This window comes from Lissotriton vulgaris, chromosome 1_1, assembly GCF_964263255.1.
Source record: "Lissotriton vulgaris chromosome 1_1, aLisVul1.2, whole genome shotgun sequence".
NCBI classification, from domain to species: Eukaryota; Metazoa; Chordata; class Amphibia; order Caudata; family Salamandridae; genus Lissotriton; species Lissotriton vulgaris.
The window spans coordinates 1,103,695,779-1,103,719,421 of record NC_141685.1 but is presented as its reverse complement, the minus strand read 5'-3'; the positions used below and the strand labels follow the sequence as shown (position 1 = coordinate 1,103,719,421).

At 46.0% G+C, this 23,643-nt stretch overlaps 1 protein-coding gene across 2 annotated transcripts in view; it reads left to right on the top strand.

Annotated features, from left to right (window-relative positions):
• LOC147748681 (A.superbus venom factor 1-like) overlaps positions 1-23,643 on the top strand; it is a 1,130,076-nt gene that overhangs the window by 85,933 nt on the left and 1,020,500 nt on the right. For both annotated transcript variants that reach the window (XM_086963555.1, XM_086963554.1), the window contains exon 5: positions 18,899-19,002. In XM_086963555.1, the coding sequence (XP_086819681.1) occupies positions 18,899-19,002 (104 nt within the window). The remainder of the gene's footprint in view (positions 1-18,898; positions 19,003-23,643) is intronic.

Genomic DNA, 23,643 nt, shown 5'->3' with positions numbered 1-23,643 from the left:
GCGTCTCGGTCCTCTTCACCCACTTCCAGGACTCCAGGGCAGGAACAAGAAGCACCCAGGCTTCCAGACTACCCTAGCCAATCACAACGCTGCTGATAGCAGCGCTGGGATTGGTCTGAGCACTGTGGTTCAGCACTCAGACGGGGCCTTGGAGCATGGGTATGTTCTCCACCAAGGCTGTAATGCAGCCTGGATGGAGAACATGCAAAGTCCGCATGACTGTTTGAACTGCCGGAGACGGCCTGCAAAACTTTCATACTCACTTAGGAGAGTGCCACCACTCCTCCCCCTGTGCCTCTGACAGATGCAGCCCCGACCGACCCTAACTAGCCGAGCAAGGACAGGAAAATAAAACGATAATAACAATGCATTATTATCATTTTAGTTTTCCTCTTTCACCTGCTCACAGAGTAGTGGGGCGTTGCTCCTTTGCCTTAGTTGAGGAGTCGCCCCTGGCGAAGGGGCCACGCATCAGTGCATGCGCAGTTACACCATCACAAAGACAATGATCTGGGGCCTATCTATCGACCAGCAAACCCTTTTATGAGAAGCTTGTTTGTTTCAAACTGTCTATCCTCTTTCCCAGGAATGGTGGGGCCCCACCCATCACTCTCAAATACACCAGCCGCACCTGCTCTACATCCGTGACTAGTATCTCTCATATGCCCCCATCTACAGTTAACATGCCCAGCTAAGTAAAACATGGCTTTCCTCTACTAACTACTTTCTGTGAAGGATTCAGTTGCTGAGTTCAGGCTATGATCCTTAGCAGAAAGGTTTCTTGTTGAGGTCACTGTTTACACTTTACAAGTAGCCTTGACTAATTTATTACAGGTCGAACTCACGGCTCCATTTTCATCCACCATCGGAGCCCAGAAACAGTTGTCTTGTGTTGGGTGAATAATGTAGCAACTCCTGGTTTGAGACAATTTCTTCCTCAATAAAACTTGATTTGCAGTTTTTGTGGCATTATTCTGTGCTTATTTTAAAACATAATACAGATGGATTTTTATTTTAGAAGCCGCTCTTGTTCTTGAACAAAGATTTGTGCCCCTGAAAGTAAACTTTTCAAGCAAAGAATAGGAACGCCTTTATTTAAGATGTTCAAATGGAATCTTATTGTTTCTTAAAAGCAATTCCTGTTTGTGTTTTGTAAATTGTTGCTTGTAACTATCATTTACTACTTGACCTCAACATCCAAATCAATTCAGGTGCTCCTAAATTCAATGTGAATATTATGTTCTAGATTGACATTATCAAGGTCCTGGTAGAATTTGTTAATCTCTTCTGCAGCCTCTTCCCACACTCCAAAAAACATCTGTTAACGTCATTACCATATCAATTCACTTCCTCGTTATTGTTGTAATTATTATTTTTTTATTATTGTTTTTTATTGAAGTTTCAAAATGAGATATGCAGCATCTCTGCCGTGAAAAGCAGCCCAAACAATAAACAAACAGAACAAGAAACAACAGGTGATCGACCACTCTGGCTATAAAAAAAAGTTATAAACTACTGACATTATACATTGATAAGAGCTGCTGTGACAGCAATATGTGTACAAATTAAGATCACTCCGTCTCCAGTTGTGACCCGTTGTGGGACTGCAATTGAAGATATTGATGTAGTGGTGCCCAGATATTTTTAGGCTTAGATGACGATGGAAGCTTTTCCGCATATAAATCAAGGTTCTCTTTACAGTATACCATGTCTTTAATCCAATGTGTCACCCCTGGGGCTAAGGTGCTTTCCCAGGTCAGCGCTACCCGGCGCTTAGCCATGAGCAGTGCGATTCTCACAAACCTGCCTACTGTGCCTTTCAGCTTGACTACATAACATAACAGACATACTAACAGTGAGGACTGTATTAGGGTCCCAGACATGGATTGTATGCACTTCACTACCTCATCCCAGAAGACATTCATCCGCCTACATTTCCATGCTAGGTGCCAGAAGTCTGCATCCGGCGGCCACATCGTTTACATGTACTTGTGTCGCGGAGGCCACACCGATGGAGTATGAGAGATGTATGCAGGAGCGGATTGGCAATGCGGGTATTCGGGCATGGGCCGAAGGGCCGGTGTCTTTGTGCCCTCTGTGGGCCGTTTTTTTCTCCCCTTTCCCAGCCGCACAGTGAAACTGCATTCATTTCTCTGTCTCTGTCTCCATGCTCTCTGTAGACTAGGAAAGGGGGGAAAAAAAACGGCCCACAGAGGGCATGGAGACAGAGACAGAAAAAATGAATGCAGCTTCACTATGCGGCTGCAGTGATTATCCGCTGTGGCCTCTCCTTCACCCCCTGCCCTGCAAAGCAATTACGCTGAGGGTGGCTGGGGAGGGGGTGATTGTTTGCAAAAATCGACCTCCCTGGGGGCCAGGTGTTGCTCAGGCCTTTGAGCCATTTTCACCTCAGCCCCCCAGGGGCCCACACCGCACATAAACAGTGTTAGTTTTAACACCTTGCCCACAGCCCTTCACATTCATGGCATAGTGGGCAGGAAGAATGGGTCTCACTGTGGGGGCCCGGTGATTTTTGGAACTTGCACCATCTTCACCTCAGCCTCCCCCTGGCTTCCATGGATTACCCAGCAGCTGGGTTTTGTGCTCCCCTGCCAGGACATTGCCCTGAGGCCTAGAGGTCTGGGGAGGGCTGATTAATTTACTAATTGCAGGGACCTTACTGCTGTTCATGTGCTCCTGAGCTGAAGTTATTGGGAGGGCTGAGTAGGTTAGTAATAGCAGGGGCTTCCTGCCTATTAGGTGCTCCTTCCCTGGAGGGCTCGAATAATTTTGTGACAGAAAGGGGCCTTGCTGTTTTTTTAGTTGCTCAACATGTAGGCCATTGTCACCTTGGCCCTGTGTCCGGTGCAAGAAGAGTATCCTCTCACTTTCATTCCTTGTCTGTGCCAAACATCTTAAGGATTTTGGGGGCCCTGGGCCAAACATATTTTTGGGCCCCTGTTCGGAACAGATTTGAATTTATGATCCAATTTCTGCTCTTTGATGCCCTCTTTCAGCTGGTCACTTGACAGAGCACTACCATACTTGTCCAAATTCTTAATGTATTTACATCTAATATTCAAAGACATTGCCATGTGTTTTCAATATTACAACACAGTAGCAGCTCACTAAAATTACTGAAAATAGTCTCTGTGACATCCTCCCATTTCTCATATGTGATGGCCTGTTTGATCCCATATTAAAAATACATTTGAAAAAATGGTGTAGGAGGGTGGATACCTGACTATGGTTACCCCAGATTGTTTGACTTGTGTTTAGCTGGTTTTCGACTTAGTTGGCCTGGGACCCTGCTAATCAGAGTCCAAGGCTATCTGCTCTCATAATGGAAGATGATTGGAGGAAGCTGAGCCCTACATTAGTGGAGCCTCACTTCAGTACTCCATCTCAACACCAGCCTTTTACTTTGCCAAAACACACCACAGGTAGTAATTCCTATTGGTGGAGACCCTCTGATACCCCTAGGGTGAGGGATTACTTGGTGGACCATGACACAGGGGGTAACCATGCCAGTGCAGGTTCCTCCTTATATGGCCACTCAGGTAAAATAGGCTTACCTGGTCAAGGATAGCCGTATCTCCTTTCGTTTGGGGGGGGGGGGGTTATGTAGGAGGGTGGATACCTGACTATGGTTAGCCCAGATTTTTTGCCTTGTGTTTAGCTGGTTTTCGACTTAGTTGGGCTGGGACCCTGCTAATCAGAGTCCAAGGCTATCTGCTCTCTCTTAAAATGGACTCCATGCACCCTAGGTGCATATCCAATTTGGTACTGGACACCTTGTCAGCCCCTGTACCATGCACTATATGTGCTCAGGGCATAGGTGCATCCAAGGCCTACCAGGGGCTGCAGCATATCTTTTGCCACCCCTGGGTTGGTACTTAAATCGACACCACTGGCTGATCACTCAGCTGGGGCAAGGAGGTGTAATCACCCCTTGCTTAGATATAGTATACCTATATCTAAACCTATAATCTGGACACATATATACCTATCAGTCACACCTATGGCAGGCCTTAACAATCCTGGAGGCAGAGTGCTTGGTTTTATGTGAGATGGAGCTCTAGCATGAGCTGAGCCTGTCTGCAGCTGTCGGGACCAATTCCCTTAGCTGTTCCAGGATAATGCCATACCATATACTCTTAAGTGCATTATAATCCTTGCGGTTACTTGCTAACTTTGGTTTGGCTTTATCAAAACATGTCGTGTTTGGTGTCATACACTTTGGAATACTACCCCCTCGACAGTCCTGTCGACGGGAGTAGCATTCCACCCTTCTAGAGGGAGAAGGCATGTTACTTTGCTAAAACCGGTTAATCCTAACCAGAGCCCCAGCATCACAAAATGGATGCTGCTGCCACAGACACGAGTCTGACCTCCTGCTGCTGACCGAAACTCGACAGAGGAGGCCTGGAAAAAGGGTTTCCGGTCACAGGGAGGTGTCACACCACCCAGACAGGAGATAGTGGATTGTAGCAGGGAGGGTTGAAAGAAACTAGACACTGCCTGGGGAGCACAAGGCTTCCCATGCATAATCCAGTCAAACCGGTTCTGGGGCACACCATCCCTAGTCCCAGCGCGACTCTGGACAAAGGAAAAGGGGTGTAACCACCCCCTTCCTGGGTCTCACCCATAGGAGGGACCTAGCAGGTAATCCAGCCCCTTGATTTGGAATAAAGGTAGGAGCTGTGCAGATGCACATCAGATTATCCTGACTGAAACTTATGAAATGAAACTCTGGACCCTTCGACATCCTACTCGACGAAGAAGACTAAAGAATCTCCCTTGTGGTCAAGGAGTCACCACCCTGTGCAAACAGGCACCATCCAGCGTGTCACCATTTGCTTTGTTGCAGTTCCCGCCAGAACTCGAGCAACAGAGATCAACAAGACCCAGCTTCCCTGCCTTCCAACAGCCCGATCCACAGTCCCTACAAAGCTGAGACCCGTGGATGCGGCCTGAAGCGTGGGGCCGGCCATCTTGGAAAAACTAAGAAGTGCTGACCGTGCAGCTTCCAAGGCTCCCTCGAAGCTGTGCATTAGAATCTTAGAAGCTCCAGCCCTGAGCAGCTTTTGCACCGAAGCTTACCCCTCTACACTTGCTGAGTGCTGCATGGGGCCCTTCTGCATTTTCCTGCGCAATGCATTGGTCTGGTCGCTTGCCCGTTGGCTTGTGGCCCCAGTACCAATGATCTTGAACAAAAATAGGCAAGGCTGTTCCTCGGGGTTGAATGGGAAGTGGGATGCACTGGTCAAGGGAAAAGTGGCGGTTAAACAATGATAACCTCCCACTGGGTATCCATTGTGTTGGATATGTTTGCCTCACACACCCTTGCAGGTGTCATACTTCATCATAGGCGTTGCTCCTCGTCGGGTAGGCGGTGCAATTCCCAACGGGCTCACCTCAGAGAGGGACTCTTTAGCGGAGATCTTTTGTATCCAACTGCCTATGGGTGAGGTGCGGGTATGGGGCCAAGGGGGTTTGCAGACCTGGGTGTGAGTTAAAAAGTAGCGTAGGGTACCTAAGACTATTTTATTCGGGTGGTCCCTCGTTACAATTAAAAGGGTGGAGCTAGACTAGGTTTAACTGGACAATAATGTATCCATATTCTAGACTAGGCTAGGAGCTAAAAATTTGGTCGACATGTTTCTCGCTGTGTAGAATTTACTTGCGATTCGTCAGGACCTATGTGGTATGGTCTACAAAAGTGAAAATCCTTATGTCAGACAGTGTTGCTTATTTTTAATAATTGGGGAGAGTTTTACCTCAATTATGCTGTTCCTTGCCTGGAGTGGGGAACAAAAGAGGCTTAGTTATAAGCATAAGTGACATAATATCAGTGGCCAGGTACATACATATTGACATACTATGTAGTGCATACGTGCATTCAGCATGTAGATGCATTCAAGTTGAACCAAGTGACATGCTTGTGATGCAGCGTGGGCTCAACATGCAGCTGATTGATGTGGGGCTGCATGCGTGTGACTGGAGTGATAAAAACAAAACACTGATACAGCAGCATTAAATTCTTTACAAATACACAAGGTATCCACAACTCACCTAGAGGTCAGTATTTATTTGCCCCATCAATACTCGGCGGGTTGTACATCATGAGAGAAGCCTCTGGTTAGTAGGCTGGGTGGTGGGGGGTTATTTAAAAGTTAGAGTTTGCAGCATATGATATCAGAAAGAACAACCGTGTGCTGCAGTTCCTAGCTTATGTGTTGGACTCAGTTGCCCATCAGTTAAATAAATAAACAAATAAACAGAGACCCTTTATAGCGTAAGCGGGTGTTGTCACAACCTGGCTCCTAAGGTGCAGAGGTCAATCCTTGCTGTGATCTATTGGGGGGTGTGTGTGTACTTGTGCTACGCCTTGGTTCCCCTGCTGATGTAACGCCAAACACCACACATCACCCAGTCTCCCTAAGCATAGCGAGCACCCGGCGAACCTCGCTCTCGTGGATAATGGATAAACTGCGCTCTACTTGCTAGTGTGCGTTTAGCGGGGACACGTGTTTAGATTTGGCGAGAAACAGCGGTCACCGCTAAATGCCGGTGCATGTATTACCCGACTCCCAATTCTATACTTGTTAGAGCGCGTATAGCGCGGACCCGTGTTAACCTTAGCGGAACCGGCGGTCACCGCTAGATGCCGGTTTACGTATTTCCTGACTAACACTTCCTGATCGGTCCACTTACCTACTGCTCTCCGTGTAGTAGGCGTTCGTCCTACCCCTTCTCCCACCGAGCACAGGCTGGTCCAGACTGTCCCGTTTGACTCAATTAAGGGGTGGTTTGTTTGGGGCGTGGCCATGCTCACGGAGAGGCTGGAGGTGTGGGAGGGCTTGGGATGTCACATGATTAAGTCAGTGAATCGGGCGGCCATTTTGTAGTGGCTAGTTTATAGGGGACAACTCTATAGATGTTCGTTGTTGTTTGCACTAGGACTACTGGTTTATTGGCACTTACTATGCGACAGGGGGCATGGTTTAGTCGGTGAATCAGGCGGCCATTCTTTGGTGGCTAGTTTATAGGGCACAACTGTAAAGGTGTTCGTGGTTGTTTACCCTGAGACTTCTGTTTTATTGACACTTTCTATGTGGCAGGGGGCTCTTCATCTGACCCAGTCAGCCTGTAAAGTATATTATGTGAAAGATCGAAATTAAACACTTGTCCAATGAGAATATGGATTGAGATATGTATCTAAAAGTAATCTGGGTCACGGGCTTCAGTGTGATTTACCCGTATTCTATGGGTGACCAGAAAGGTTCCCGGTTAACCAACCCATCTACTCAATTGTGGTATTGTTTGTCCAGGGGGCATTTCAAGGGAGTGGTGACGGAGCATGGTTCAAGGATTACGATAGTGTGGGTCTTGGCTTTATAATGAATTCCAGGGGATATCTTCATTTAATCCCTCCTTGTCTGAGGCCAGACGATGGACCCATCGTTGTTCTTTCAAAAAAAGGCTCAGTTTGGAACAGTTGGGACTTGATTCTAGGACTAACCACTTTATGGAGTCCGCGGTGTGTTTGAGTTCAATGAAATGTTTGCACATCTTGGTGTTGTCCTTCTTACAACGGAAGCTACTGCGATGTTCTGTAATGCGTGTCTTAATGGGGCGTGTGGTCATGCCCACATATTGTAGATCACACGGCCATTGTAAGAGGTATATGCAGTGTGAGGTGTTGCAGTTGGTGTGGCCCCTTAATTCCCAATTGAATGATTCTGTCAGTTGTACAGTCTTGTACACAGCCGTGTAGGGGCACACACTGCATGACCCGCAGGGGTAATGTCCTGTCACCGGAGGTAGGTGCCAGAGGGTAGACTGGGTGGGTTTCTTAATGGGTTTTGGTCTGGTTTTGATCAAGATATCCTTCACGTTTCTCGATCTCTTAAATGCGAATCTTGGTAACTCTAGAGAGAGGTCCCCAGTATTCAAAATCTGCCAGTGGCGTTTGATGATGCTTTTAACCTGTGTTGACGCTGGTGTAAAGGTAGTTACGCAGGTCATTGGCTCATTTTCACTAGGGGTTATCTCCCTGTGTTCAAGCAGGGCCTCCCTATGGTTATTTCTGGCTCTTTTATGGGCTTTTGTTATGTCTCTCACCGGGTACCCTCTCTGCTAGATTTTTGGATAGAATAGCGGATTGTTTTTTGTATTCGGGGACACTGCTACAGTTCCGCCTCACTCTCAGGAACTGACCGAACGGTAGATTTGTTCGTAGCGCTTTTGGGTGGTGGCTGGAAAAGTGTAGAAGGCTGTTGGGGTCAGTGGATTTCCTGAACATAGTTGTGCTCAGGAGGCCCTCAGTAAGTTTGATCGTGAGATCAAGGAAGGGGATCTGTGTTGCGGACACTGCCATGGTAAAATGTAGGTAAGGATTCAAAGTATTGATCCACTCATAAAATGTCTGGTAAGAGTCACTGGTTCCTGTCCAGAAGATCAGGATGTCATCGATGAACCTCCTCCACAGTTTGATGTTACTGAGATAGGGGTTCATCTCATGATGTATGTACTTCCCCTCAAAATCAGCCATATAGAGACATGCGACCGAAGGGGCAAAAGTACTGCCCATGCTGGTGCCCTGTGTCTGGTGGTAGAATTTTCCCATGAACTCAAAATAGTTCTCTGTCAATGCAAGGTTTGCGCATTCCATGATGAATGACGGTGGTGTGTGGGACTCCCATTGTTCACTGTTGAGAATTTCTTCTATCACCCCAAGTGTGGCCCTCTGTGAGATGTTGGTGTAGAGGGCCTCCACATCGAGGGTGATTAGAAAGTTGATCTCACCATTGTCCTGTCCGTTGCCCTGAAAGGTCTCAAGGGTGCGCAGGACATCTGTGGTGTCCTGTATATAGGATGGTATCCGCTTAACCAGCGGTTGCAGAAAATGGTCACAGAATTGGGACAGAGGCTCCAGTAGTGAGTCTATTCCCGATACTATGGGGCATCCAGGAGTGGGTGTCATCTCCTTGTGGATTTTCGGGAGTATATAGAAGTAGGGAATCCGTGGATCCTTCTTGACCAGAAATTCTGCCTCCTTCCTGCTTATCCATCCCTCACATTCCGCCTCCTCAACAAGGCCAATGATAGTGCCTTTGTGACGTTCAGTGGGATCAGCTGGAATGGGGGTATAGTACCGCCTGTCACCCAATTGTCTAAGACACTCTGTCTCATAGTCTTTGGTGTTCATCAGGACAGTCGCACCCCCCTTGTCAGCCTGCTTGATTGTGATAGAGGGATCATTGGCTGGGGATTCCAGCATAAGCAATTCAGCTTTTGAGATGTTTTTATGACTTTTTTGGTGATTCAAGGTTTTGATTTCTTTCAAGACAGCTTGCTCATAAGTGAGGACTTCGTTAGGGACCATTCCACTATGTGGGGTAAACGTTGAAGGATTGTGTAAGCCAGAATCCTCAATAGGTTCATTTGGTCTCCCATCGAAAAAGGCCTTCAACCTGATTTTGCGAAAGAATTTCTGGATCTCACATGTTTGTGTAAACAAGTCAATTTTGGGAGTTGGGACAAACCCGAGACCCTTCTGTAACACCCTCTCTTCCTTTTTGGCAAGTTGGCGTTGTGAGAGATTGACAACCAGGCTTATTTGCGTGCCGTCATGCTCCTGGTATCCACCCCCTGTTGTTGGGGTGTTGTTTCCCACTGTACTCTTTTCTCTGGCGCGTTGCCTCGCTTTCGCCCTCACCCTCTGCCCCAACCTCTGCCTAAAAAAGGTCGGTTACCACCTTGTGGGGCAAACTGGGGGGGATACTGGGGGCCATAGGGTGGAAACGCCTGTGGGAATTGTGGGAATTGCCACAATGGTTGTATTGGGTATGGCGGATGTCGGAAGTTCTGATTACCCTGTCCTCCTCTTCTTCTCCCCCTGTGTTGTGGTTGTTGTTGTGTTTGCCAGTCATCTCCACTGGAATCACTACAACTGTTGGGCCCCCTTCTGGATGAGGTGGTACTTGAGTCTGATTGGTTATTGGTTCCCGGTGGGACGTAGTCGTCTTTCAAGTATGGATATACCTTTTCTTTAGAGAACCGTTATATTTCTGTAATTTTGTGACTTTCTGGTTCATAAGGTATTCCTTGTGCTCAGCCAGCTCTTTGTTGAGTTCCGTTAATTTGGTTTTGAAACCCGGATTGGGGACTGCTGATTTCAGGGCACTTTCCGCAGCTTGTATGCGTACAAGTAGTTCATCTGCTAAACGTTTAGAGGTGTTCACAATTAGGATTAGCAGGTCATGGGTGCATTTCCATGACTCAATTTTAAATTGTCCGTCCTCCCAGAAAATTCTGGGGAAGTTTTTAACAATCAGCCCATTGGGGGCAATTTTGGCCTTAAAGTATTCTGCCATTAATGCGCCGTGGAGGGTGATTCTAACCCATTCCCTTTTCAAGTCGGAGAGGGCTTGCCAGTTGGCTGTGTTACTTCCAGTGGCTATATTGGTCTCTAGGCCGAGGATTGATGGAGTTCTCAGAATGGATGCTGCATCCTCTTCCCCAAAACTCAGACCCTGGCTGTCCATCTTGTGGAGGCTGACTGGGAATTAAGGAGAAGGAGTCGTTCCAACGGTACTGGTGGGTGTTGTGAAAGTATTGTGATTGAAAGAGCCACTTCTTTCTGAGTGGCGTTTACACCATCTGCCAGATTGGGAATTGCACCGCCTACCCGACGAGGAGCAACGCCTATGATGAAGCATGACACCTGCAAGGGTGTGTGAGGCAAACATATCCAACACAATGGATACCCAGTGGGAGGTTATCATTGTTTAACCACCACTTTTCCCTTGACCAGTGCATCCCACTTCCCATTCAACCCCGAGGAACAGCCTTGCCTATTTTTGTTGAGGGCATGCGCAGAGGCTGGACCCTCCGCTCTTAATTGAGTGGTAATTACGCCCTCCTTGATCGCACTAGGATCAACTACTCCCTTCTTTTGTACACCATCCCAGTACCAATGAACCTTTAAATTTACACCACTAGTCTGGTTGCTCCAGATTGGCCCTCGCTTCCATGAAAAGGAGCACCCGCTCAGACCTTGCTGGTCCGAGTAAGAAGCAATCTTCGAATCCTGCATGGGTTGCCTTTGCCAAGGCTTGTTAGCTCCAATCCAAAAGCCGACACCGCCGACAGTGAGAACCTTTGTGGGACAGCCCGTGATCCACTCCAGGACATCCTCGGTGTCCCAGAGTTCACGTGGCAGCGGAGACAAGCTTCATGACAACCACCTGATTGCGCCCGACATCGCCTGGTTCCTTCCTGGTTCCTTCCTGGTCATTGGCTAGTGGCCCAGACTCTGTCCCCTCTGCTTTCAGGTACTGTACAACTTCGATCCACCCTTGGATCGCACCAGACACTTCCCTCCTGGACGCCTGCATCATCTTCATCTCCAGGCACCATCGAACTGCGTGACGAAACCCGACACACTTTGGCACCTATGCACCCGCTTCCTGTGGGTGAGGTAACTCATGAACGCCGGTGCTCCTGTAGTGGTTTACCCCTCTAGTATCTAAGTCTAAAGTTTGGTAATTCTAGTCCAGTCGGAAGACTCCTAAAACAGTAACTTTTACTCACCATTGACTTTGCATTGGTGCATGCGTGTGCTTTTAGCGCTGCACCCGAGTCCCGCGGGCCTCTCCCGACTTCATCACTGTTAGTCCTGAGTAGTCCCAGCGATTCCCAAGGCCCTAGGCCTTACCACTGATCGAATAGTGTTACTTATACCACTTTTTTGATATATGGTTTGCGTGGCCACCCGGCCTCATCCATAATTGTGCAACTTTCATATGTTATACTGTGCTTTTGTTTAAACGCTTGTGCTTCTATACTCATAAAGAGTCTAGGGTATTATTCTGAGAATAAATACATATATTTTTATAATATATAACTTGTGTGGTGTCCTTTCATTTGATATTACAGGATTGCATATGGTAAAACAGCTGGCTTCACATGCCCCCTTGAGTTAAGCCTTTAAGGCTGCTTAGTCCATGGATAGCTTGTCTATAAGGTTGACTTACAACCATCACCATAAGGGATTGTTTGGACTGATACAAGGTGCCCCCAGAATTGGAGACATCATATATCAGGCCAACTTCTCACAAATGGTATTTAAAACAATCTGTTTAAAAAGTAAGCATGGTCATTAGGGCAAGATTCTCTGCAGAACAGAGCTGGCTCTATCAGGGGGCTCCATGAAAGGCTGGGGCCCTGGGCCAGAGCCCACATTGCCCATGCCTTAAAACGTCTCTGGTCTGTGCATAGGCATATGTGGCCTGACGCCAGAGTTGCAGAGATCGGGATTCAAGTTTGAGTCCCAGCGTCTGCTCAACAACCTGTGATTCTGGGCAGATCACTTCATCGCTCAGGCCCTTAAATAAAAAATCGGATCATGTGTACTGTAATTGGTACTCATAAATAGAACTGTGTTTTTTGTATATGGACATCACCTGCTGGTTGTGAAATACATTTATGACTAGATTGTACAGATACATTTTCCAGCATTCTTTACACCCCAGACTGCCTTTTCCTCGTTTGTGAATTCTGAATTTTGTTATTACATGTGCTATTCCCAGAGATTCCAGTCTTACCCTTTCTCCTTGACTTTGTGCTAGATTTCTGATTTATGTGATGATTAGAGTCTAGGACATAGCTGGTTGGGAAAGAGTATCTAACGGCATTGTGCAGGGCGTTAAGACTGCAAGTAAGTATTCAGTTATCAGAACTGCAGTGCTCCTAGTCTTTACCAATGTTACTTGCTCTGTAGGCTTTAAAAGGCTTAATTTACTAAATATTTCTCTACAAATTAGACCTCAAAGAGTAACCAAATGGTGTTCCATGAAAGGGCACGCCCCTTGAATGTGGGCCACTTTTTTCATCAGTGCCCGGGCCGAATTGTGATCCCAATCCGACCCTGGGTGTATGGTATGTTTGATGGATATACATGAAATGAATAATCCACAAATTGCCATTAGGTGTGAGAGAGCTGGTTAGGTTGCATATGTGTTCCCATTCTGGTGGTGGAGGAGTACGTTTAGCCTTCCAGCGGGCAAGGCTTTTGTCTGCTTTGGCTAACTTCTCAACTCGCACAGCTCTGTATAATTTAGTGACTAACTTGCGCCATGTGGGAGCTACCAACAGCAGCTGTAGAGAGTTCAATGAAGGTGGTTCAATAGAATATGTAGTGTAGTGTAATTTAATAGCCAGCTAAAGCCTGAGCACAGTGAACTGAAATACTGGTGGCGGGTTGGCGATATATTGAAGCCCCTCAGGCATGATGAAGCGTCTGTCGGGGTAAATGTCCGACATTGTATCAATACCGGCCTCTTTCAATGAGCGCATCGAGCCCTCCTCTTGCGTCACAGAGAGCGCAGCATGATCCGCCAGATGTAATGCTGCAGTGTAAATAGGAAGCTTGGCAGCAAATTTGCTGATAGACCGCCAGGCACTAATAGTGGTGTCCAGCGTATTAATTGCGTGTTTCGGCGTGCCACATCGTGTATGTGTTAGAATACCAGGTAGAGGATGCTGGTGAGCATCGCCATCTTCCACTGCCACATGGGGGGTGTTCAGAGGTAATATATGTAGGGGTCTGGTGCGCAGAAGCGTCCTTTAGCGTAGTCCAATGTGAGCGAATACCACCCCACCCTGTCTTGTCTACCCCCCAGATTAACCGAAGCAGTGATGTAAGCAGGTTAAAAAAATGCTGTGTAGTTTTCTAGGGATGTTGGAAAACATGTATAAAAAACACGGTAAAATTACCATTTTATGACAGCGACCCCTTACCGAGGTCGTCTGTGTGCAGCACGCAGGGACTGTGACGCCACTCTGGGCCTCTGGGCTCGATTTTCCGCACACCACACGGCACTCCCCCAACGTGCACGTCACGCACGTCCCATTACCGGCTTATCTACTGGCGCGGCCTGTTCTCCATTCCTTGCCCGTAATTCAGACGAGCAACATGGATTGAACGGTGGTCTTTCGAACTAAGATAAATCTTTGACCTCACCCCCTGGGGTATTTCTGTTAATACGCGTTCTCCTCTCCTGAATTAACTGATTAGGGCCAATCCCGACCTCAATCTTCACCGCAGATAAATAGTGGAAACCGCTCTTTACGCTGAGGCGGTACATTAATTCCGCACTGCCTAGCCACAACAGAGAACTCTAATTTAGCCACCAGGGAATTAGTCTTACCAGCCCCACTGTAGTTGTGTATATGCATAGGCCTTGCCAGCCACTTGTCTGACACACATTTTAATTTGTTTCACAGGACAGTGATCTAAATCACACGCATCCATAACGGAGATACGCATTGAATGGTGTTGAAATAACTGCACACCTCTGTTTTCTGTACCTCTGGCGAACGCAGGCCATTGGTTTACGTTATTCGACAACTTACCTGAGTAGCCAGACCTGGCACCAGGATTAGGTCAGTTTTTGAATTTGACCCTACATCTTGACCCCACACTTAGCGCCTCTTCTAATTAGCATTCTCACCCATAGGTTGCCCTTTATCGTCCTGATAAAGACTCGCAGCTGAGGCTCAAACCGCCCTCCTTGCATCAGCCGAGTCGAAACGTCGACGCCCTCCACTTTTCAAGACCTGTACCTGCTTCCTACCTGATATACCCTTGAAAGTGCATTGGTTGCATGATTTAAATTTACAGATGACATGTAAATAAATGCTATACATCGGACAGGTCTTTTGATTACCAGTACCTTTTGAAAGATTCAAATTGTGTTTATCTTTATTCCTATGATTTGCACTCCCACTACCCACCACTACCACTCCCCTTCTATTTTCCTTCTGTTCCAGCGCGCAACCTATTTCAGTATATTTATTGTACTTTATGTTTAATAAATGTTTTGCAAATAATATTGGTCTGTATGGCGCTATATATTTTGTGTGAGTTCTCAGTGTATGTATTCATAAATAGAATATTGATTGCATACATGAGAAGGGTCCTGGAGATATTGATTATCAGTGTTGTACCATTCTACCCAACACAGACTGTTTATAATGGAATTCATTTCTTGGCAAATTAGTCATGGACTATCTTTGTATTTCCGTACTGTACCCAGGTCCGCTTTGACTTATTGGGTTAACTCATTATCTATAATGATTGCCTTTTGTTTTCAGGCATGGATTGCGTTCAGGGAGCAGGATAGATGAAGGATAATTAAGACGGCCGGCAGAGTTGCATGTCAGTGCGGCCATCTTGCTGTGCGCCCAATAGCTCCCCTCCTCCTCGTTATTGTTAGAGTATTACATTTGCTTCCAAATTGTCCACATGAGTAAACATAATCTTACGTAGTATTAGGACACTATATTTCTATTTTCACACAGATGAAAACCTCTGCTCCTAATATTTGGGTGGTACCCATAATCAGTATTTTGAATAGGTGGGTATCACTGAACTTGTGCTGCTCCCCAACCGTCCTCCTCCTGAATGGGCCTTACTAACTCATTTGCTACACTTAGAGCCAGATTCCAATGTCGTTAAGAAAGCCCTCTGTATGACTCGGATTTGGAGGGCTTTCCTAGTGAATTGCACTCCAGGAGTCCGAGCAACCGATTCCATTGCATCTGTATAGTGAAGGCTTTTGAACTCTATTGGAGCCTGTATACCGAACGCGTACACAGGTTCCCATTGCAAAAAGGGGTGGGTGGGGAAAAGCCACACTGTACATGCATGGAAAGAGGGGACCCATGGGCACTCACTCGGGACAGATTCGGAGGGCCCTAGGTGAAGGGGAGCCTGCTAAAGCCTCCCAAAGGCCTATTCCCACAGCTGTTTTGTCTCTGCAAACCAAGTCAATACGGCTGTCCGAATCATTCATCGTACTCGGTCGTTCGGAAGCCGGCTCCAATGCATGGCACAATTCGGCTGTGAACGGGTCAGAATAAGAGGATCGGGTTCAGAAACGATAAGGTTGATGTGGACGAGATCATTGCATCATACTTGGTCGTTCCGAACGGCGGACAATTTGGTTGGAAATATAGGCTCTGAATCGGAATTGCTTGTCCTGGAACCCATCTTGAGGCCTTCCTAGCGAGATGGGAATTGGACCATTAGTTTTTTGCGTAAGACTTGACTTTTCCCAAACTTCATACTTTCAGTAACACAACATTGACAGCAGCATCCACACCATGGAAACTGTTCCAGCACCACTCGTACGAAGTGTAAAAACATGGATACAAAATCGTTTTGCATTTGATTTTCTACTTTACTCTGACCTAGTAATGAGACCATAACTCTTCTCTCGGAGGGAAAAATGCTGCCGGTGTAGATGCCTCCTGCTTTGCTATTGGGTCCCTTATGCTTTGAAGTTGACTTTACATTGGCAGAACAGCACCCAGTGCTGAGTGAATGGTCTACCATCATGTGAGGTGGAGTTACGGTAACTTCATGAAAGACTACAGGGGAAGTAGTGTAGACCTTCAGGTAAATCGAACCAATTTATTCCTTATTTTCTAGCATACTTACACACTTATCCTGATAGGAAAATAGGAAGACTGCTGTGCAGACACTGACATTGGACTCCAACATGGATGGACGCAAGGTGCACCAGCATCAACAGACATTATGTGAATATGGAGGATTTTCAAGCAATGCATTGGCTAGTCTGTGAATATAGTGGATGGGAACTATGGCAACCAAGCTTTCAAGGATGCAAGCTCTTTCTATTTCACTTTGACTATTAGTATATGGATCCAAGACTCAGGGTCTGGTGTCTCACTGGACACATGCATCCCCTGCTGGAATCTGTATTTGGCTTAATCATTGCAGGTTCAAATCCTTGTGTATCCACTCAGCCTTTCATGCTCCTGAGGTCGTTAAAATGAGTGCCATTGAGTTGGGTAACCATAAACACCTGCTATACAGTGACAAGATGCCCCTCGGGTAAGTGTGTTCTTAACAAATACACATGTAGTGTTCTGTTCTAAACAGAAACATGTTCTTCCTGCTGAGGTAAGCTCAAGAAGGAGGGTCATGTAGAGGGTAGGGTGTTAAAATATCGATAACAAAAATATAGCTGACATAAATATTGTTGCAAAAATATCGTTTACAAAAATATCGACACCCTATACTTAAACAGGTAAGTACATAAATATCGACTCCAAAATATCGTTGTAATTAATATAGATGTAAAAAATATCGATTTTTTAAAATAATTAAAATTACATTAAATAATAAATAAATATAAGTACTATTAACAAAATACATTACATTACTTTTATTTTTTAACTATTTCAAAAAAATTTACTACACTTTTTAATTATAAACTTAATAAATGTGGACATATAAATTAATTTTACACATTACTTTATATAACAACAATAATACATATATATAATTAAAATACCCCTTTACCCAAAAACCCAAAACTGACCCTGAACCCTAAAAATACCCCTTTACCCAAAAACATTTTCACTAAAAAAATCCTGTACACACACCTACAATTAATTAAAAAATTAACATAAATAATGACATAATTATTATTCAATTAACTAATTAAAATTAATTAGCTATTATTTATTACACTATTTATATTTATTTAAAACATTAATTAATCTATTATTTCATTATATTTAAAAACCCCTTTACCCAAAAACTGAAAACTGACCCTGAACCCAAAAAATACCCCTTTACCCAAAAACTAAAAACTGACCCTGAACCCTAAAAATACCCCTTTACCCAAAAACTAAAAACTGACCCTGAACCCTAAAAATACCCCTTTACCCAAAAACTGAAAACTGACCCTGAACCCTAAAAATACCCCTTTACCCAAAAACTGAAAACTGACCCTGAACCCAAAAAATACCCCTTTACCCAAAAACTAAAAACTGACCCTGAACCCTAAAAATACCCCTTTACCCAAAAACTAAAAACTGACCCTGAACCCTAAAAATACCCCTTTACCCAAAAACTGAAAACTGACCCTGAACCCTAAAAATACCCCTTTACCCAAAAACTGAAAACTGACCCTGAACCCTAAAAATACCCCTTTACCCAAAAACTGAAAACTGACCCTGAACCCTAAAAATACCCCTTTACCCAAAAACTGAAAACTGACCCTGAACCCTAAAAATACCCCTTTACCCAAAAACATTTTCACTAAAAAAATCCTGTACACACACCTAAAAATAATAAAAAAATTAACATAATTAATTACATAATTATGATTCAATTAACTAATTGAAATTAATTAACTATTATTTATTACACTATTTATATTCATTTAAAACATTAATTAATGTATTATTTCATTATATTTAAATTACTTCCCACCCTACTCCCCTATAAACCCACAACCCGCTACGGAACTATTAATACTAAATTCAACTGAAAATACATTATTAAATAATAATATACTACTAAAAATACTACTTTGACTAAAAATAATCATTAAAAACACTACATTACTTATAATTATTTAAAAAACGATATTATTGTAAACTATGTTTTTGTAAACGATATTTATTACAACTATATTAATGTTAACGATATTACTTACCTGTCTGTCGATATTTTGGTCAGACGATATTTTTGTCATCGATATTTCTTCCTGTAGATATTTTTGCAGTGATATTTATGTTAGGCGATATTTTTGCGACGATATTCCTGCTCTGTACCCATGTAGAGAACTAATCTGCCTGACCCTCACCCTGATTCATCCAAGAGGGTGAATGGACTCTTTAATAATAATTGACTGCCCACAGTGCAAACACCACAGAAAGATCCAAAAGAATCAAAGAACATATATCCCAAAGGTTGTCAAGGTCACCACGAAAACAGTAGTTGTAAAATGTTGTCCTTTAACATCTCTGTTGCAGATTCTCCTAATGTCTAGGACTTATTTCTCCCCAGACTCCGGACGGCGTCATTGTGAAGCGAGACTCTATTGATCCAACTGGTTCTAACAGCGATGGCGGCATATTGTCACTGTCCCACAGTTTACCTGACATAATCAAGTAAGTGTACCACTACCTGCCTCAAAAGTAAGGCTATGAACTAAAGATACAAAGCCTCAGAGATACAAAGCCTCAGTGTGCAACTATCCAAATATCTCCTTAGTAGCAGAAAAAGCACTATCCTTCCTGGCATCGAATAAAGAGCAGGCTAATGTGTGCTGTCTTTATTGGGTGAACCTGGCTCAGACTGCGATAGTGTGCCAGACAATGGTGAAAACAAATATGCTGTCCCAGTACAGGCACAAACTGACATCTGCATTTGGACATTGCTGTGTTGAAAGGCAAAGCAAAACCAAAGGGGATGATGGACAGAGTGTTGAACATTGCAAGCACGCAACCCCAGTCAACTGATCTGGGTTTAATCCATCATCATTCTTTATCTCACTCCGACACCCCAGTTCAGACATTACTATATGTAAATCAGTCTGACCCTGTGCCTCATGGGATCAGTCCAGCCCTAACTGCCAGGCCATGTCTTCCCTAGATCGAAAACAAGCATCCTGGGACCGGTTTCAGGCTCACAGCCCTCATCAGCCAGGCTATCTTGAATCCAGTGGCAAAGTGAGCAAGGAACCCACGTCTGGGCATACTTCCCAACTTAGGGCAAACAAAGCAAAACCAAAAAGGGGTGATGGACAGATTGTTGAACATTGCAAGCTCTCACCCCTAGTCAACTGATATGGGTTTAATCCATCATCATTCTTTATCTCACTCCGACACCCCAGTTCAGACATGACTATATGTGAATCAGTCTGACCCTGTGCCTCATGGGAACAGTCCAGCCCAAACTGCGAAGCCAGGTCTTCCCTGGGCTGGAAACAAGCATCCTGGGACTGGTTTTGGGCTCACAGCCCTCATCAGCCAGGCTATCTTGAATCCAGTGGCAAAGTGAGCAAGGGACCCACGTCTGGGCATACCCTGCCAACTTAGGGCGAACAAATCAAAACCAAAGGGGATGATGGACGGAGTGTTGAACATTGCAAGCACTCACCCCCAGTCAACTGATCTGGGTTTAATCCCTTGTGTTCTCCCTTAGTTGGCAGGGTATGCCCAGACGTGGGTCCCTTGCTCACTTTGCCACTTGGTTCAAGCTAGCCTGGCTGATGACGGCTGTTAGCCAGAAACCGGTCCCATGATGCTTGTTTCTGTTCCAGTGAAGACATGGCTTGGCAGTTCGGTTGGACTGTTCCCATGAGGCACAGGGTGAAGACAGATTTGCATATGGCTGTGTCTGAACTGGAGTGGCAAAGTGAGCTAAAGAACGATGATGGATTCAACCCAGGTCTGTGACTTGGGGTGAGTGTCTGAAAAGTTTCAGCGCTCCATCCATCATCTCCTTGTATTTGCTGTGTTGAAAGGCAGGCAAGTTCTTTGAACCTACCAGTCTCTATTTCACTGCAAAGCAAGTCGCCAATCTTTGAGGAGGGGCCTGGGATCCCCACACAGGCAGATGCAGTGAGTTGCTGAGCCCACCTGTGGGAGATACCTGCTGGCAGTGCTTAATTTGTAAAATAATAAGTGCCAGGTTGCTTGTCAGGAGGCCACTGCAACTTGCACCACCCACTGCCCCAAATAGCACTGCCAATGAGAGTACCATCACAACTTACCATCACACTCATACAAGTGTGACAAATCAGACTTTGAATATACATTACAAATGACAAATACATGCCATCCAATCTATTCTTATAGCTTTGGGTGGCAGGTATTAATGATTCCAATGTATTTTTAATTATTAAACCGCTGTTGTTGTGCTCCTCTGAAACCCCATTTTAAAAGAAAGGTGTGAGGAAAAATGTGTTAACGGATTTGCATGGGCCATTCCCCATTAAAATGAAGTAATGCCCACTTGGGATTAATCCAGCATTATCCATTGTACAGAACTCACAATAGATACTTGTGAGAAAGTGACATCTTTCTTGCATTGGTACGCCCCCAGTTTTTGCTGAACTGCTGATGTGCTTTGACTGAGTGTGCCGTGGGCTCCTACCAACCAGGTACCCAGGGCCTGTGTTCCTTCCCTAAAACTGTATTGAAACTAAAACCCAATTGGCATCTCTGGCCACCTGTAAGCCCCTAGTAAATGGTACCCTAGGTACCCAGGGCATGGTGACCAGAGAAGACCCCTAAGTGCTGCAGCACCTATTGTGCCACCCTGAGTGGCCCTGTACCCTGACACCCACACACTGCCTTTGCTGGCTGAGTCTCGAAGTACAGGACTAAACAAAGAGTCGACATAGCACACATCCCTGTGTGCCATGCCCACACACCCACTGCCCTGGCATTCATCAGTCACCCCTCTAGCTGGGTGCCCTATGCCAGTGGTGTGGGCACAGGTGCATGAGCCCTGTGCCCCTACAGTACCCAGGGCCATTCCTGGGCACTGTAAGTGCAGTGATGCCACTAAGAGTATACAGTGCTGGGAGGTCGACATTACGAACTCCACAGCACCATAATGGCTACACTGAAGACTGACAAGTTTGGTATCAAACTTTTCAGCACATTAAACCCACATTGATGCCAGTGTGGAATTTAATGTAAAATGATCCACAGAGGGCATCTTAGAGATGCCCCCTGAGATGTAACCTACAATCCACGTCTGGGCTGAGTAGCTGCCAGGCTTCCACACAGAAAACATGTTGCTGGACCCCTGGGTGGAGAGCCCTCCGCTCTCCTGGGCCCGCAACAATGCACATCCTGGGCGAGGTGCCCGGTCTCCTCCCCCAGGATGGGCAGGGGGAAACTTCAAAGGCATGCCGCCTTTGTGAGCTTCTCCAGGCCACTTGCTGTACTCAGCAACTGGCCCCCACCAGTTCTAACCCCCACTCTGGCGGGAAGACTGTCAAGAAACCCTACGTCAGGAAGGGGGTGTGCCAGCCTGTGCCAACCCCACTCCTCAGGTGGGAGAGGCGAGGTGAAGCACGACCCCGGGCTCCGGCCATCTTGAAGATGGGGAGCCCTGCCCAATCACAGCTAGGCCCCTGCCCCCCTCCCACAGGAGAGGAGCAGGCTATGTGGTGTACCGACCAAAGGACAGGGACCTATTGGTCCCTGCCCGTGCCCCTAAAATTAGTATTTAGGGGCACCCTGAACCTTCCTTCCTCAGATCCCGATAAGAAAAAGAAGAAAGAAGATCAAGAAGCAAAAGACCCGCCGTGCAGCTGCTAACAACAGGACGACACCAACTGACTTGTCCCCAGCCCTACCGGCCTGTCGATCCTGGAACCTGCCCCTGCTTCATCCTAGAAACTCCTGCAGACATCAACCTTGGGACACCCGGAGGACCTGCCTGCCTTGACCCTCTGAAAGACTGGGACTCCCATAAGCAGAGGCTCTGCTTTAACAGCAACACCTCTGGTGCCAGCCAGGAAGCTCAAGACCAACCCACTCTGCACCCGCCGAGCCCGGCCCCTGCCCAAGTGATCCAAGTCTACGAGGACGTCCCCCCGGTTGACTAGGACCCAAAGTCCAGTGTCTAAAGACCCTCCTGGACGAACCAGATGATGCCTGCAGACTCAGAACCAGGGGCCCCTCCAACCGCGACCAGCTGAGGGTAAGCTTTTCTGACACCCAAAGACACCCATGCACCCGGCGCCCTGCAGCCCCCTGGGCCTTCCTTTGGGGTACCTACCTGTGCTCCAAGATCCCAACTTACCACCTGAAGTGGTGGTCGCCCCTGAAGAGTCTCCGTCCCGAGCCTGCAGCCTTTGTTCATTTTTTACCTTTCCCTTTGAATAACATTGAGTGCCCGACGGCTCAAAAACACCCTGAACCCAGCCGGCCGAGAGCCTCTGGCCGTGCAACCATTGCCCTATCCTACTTCCCCATTTTCCCTGAGCAAGTGACCAGGAGCCCAGCTCCCACAGCCGCGTGGCCTGCTAGCCAGCAGCCACCAACCGGAGGCCCCCTGCCCCTCTTTGGATAACATTGGGCCTAACTACCTCTGCACCCGGCCGCCCCTCTGCCGCTGAGGGTGAACCAACTGTACCTACCTGACCCTGGGGGACTTCTGCGTCTATGCCCAGAACCCTAACTTCACCAGTCGAGTACTCACCCGGTAACTCACTTACCTGCCATTGGATAACATTGACTGGTTTGACTCGAAAAATCTAAGTGTGAAGTTTTGGAAACTTAAAGTAATTCCCATAAAATAAACTGCATTCCGAATTCCGAAGTACTCACCTGTGATCAGGAGAGAAGCCAGTACTGCATCTTGTAGCCCAGTACTGAACCGCAAAAGTAATCCTAACCGGGTTTACTAGTAACTTGAATTTTCTCCATAGGAATCCATTGTGTGCTTTTCTGTGAAATTTCTTCTGTCTACTTTTGAAAACTTGAAATATTCGTCAAAAATCATACCAAATACTGAAACGTAATTACTTACCTGTTTTAAGTTGAGACCCCAGTGCTGAACCTAGGAGCCCAGTGGTGGATTACAAAAGTAACAAGATCGTACTTTAACTGCAACTTGAATTTTCTCCCATTGGATAACATTGCCAGATTTTCATTGAAAAGTTTGTGTGAACTTTTAAAGTAGCTTTATATTCCTTAAAAATCACTGCAATAACTAAAACGTTTTTACTAGACTGTTTTCAGCCTAGACCCCAGGACTGAATCTAGGATCCAGTCCTGGAACTACCA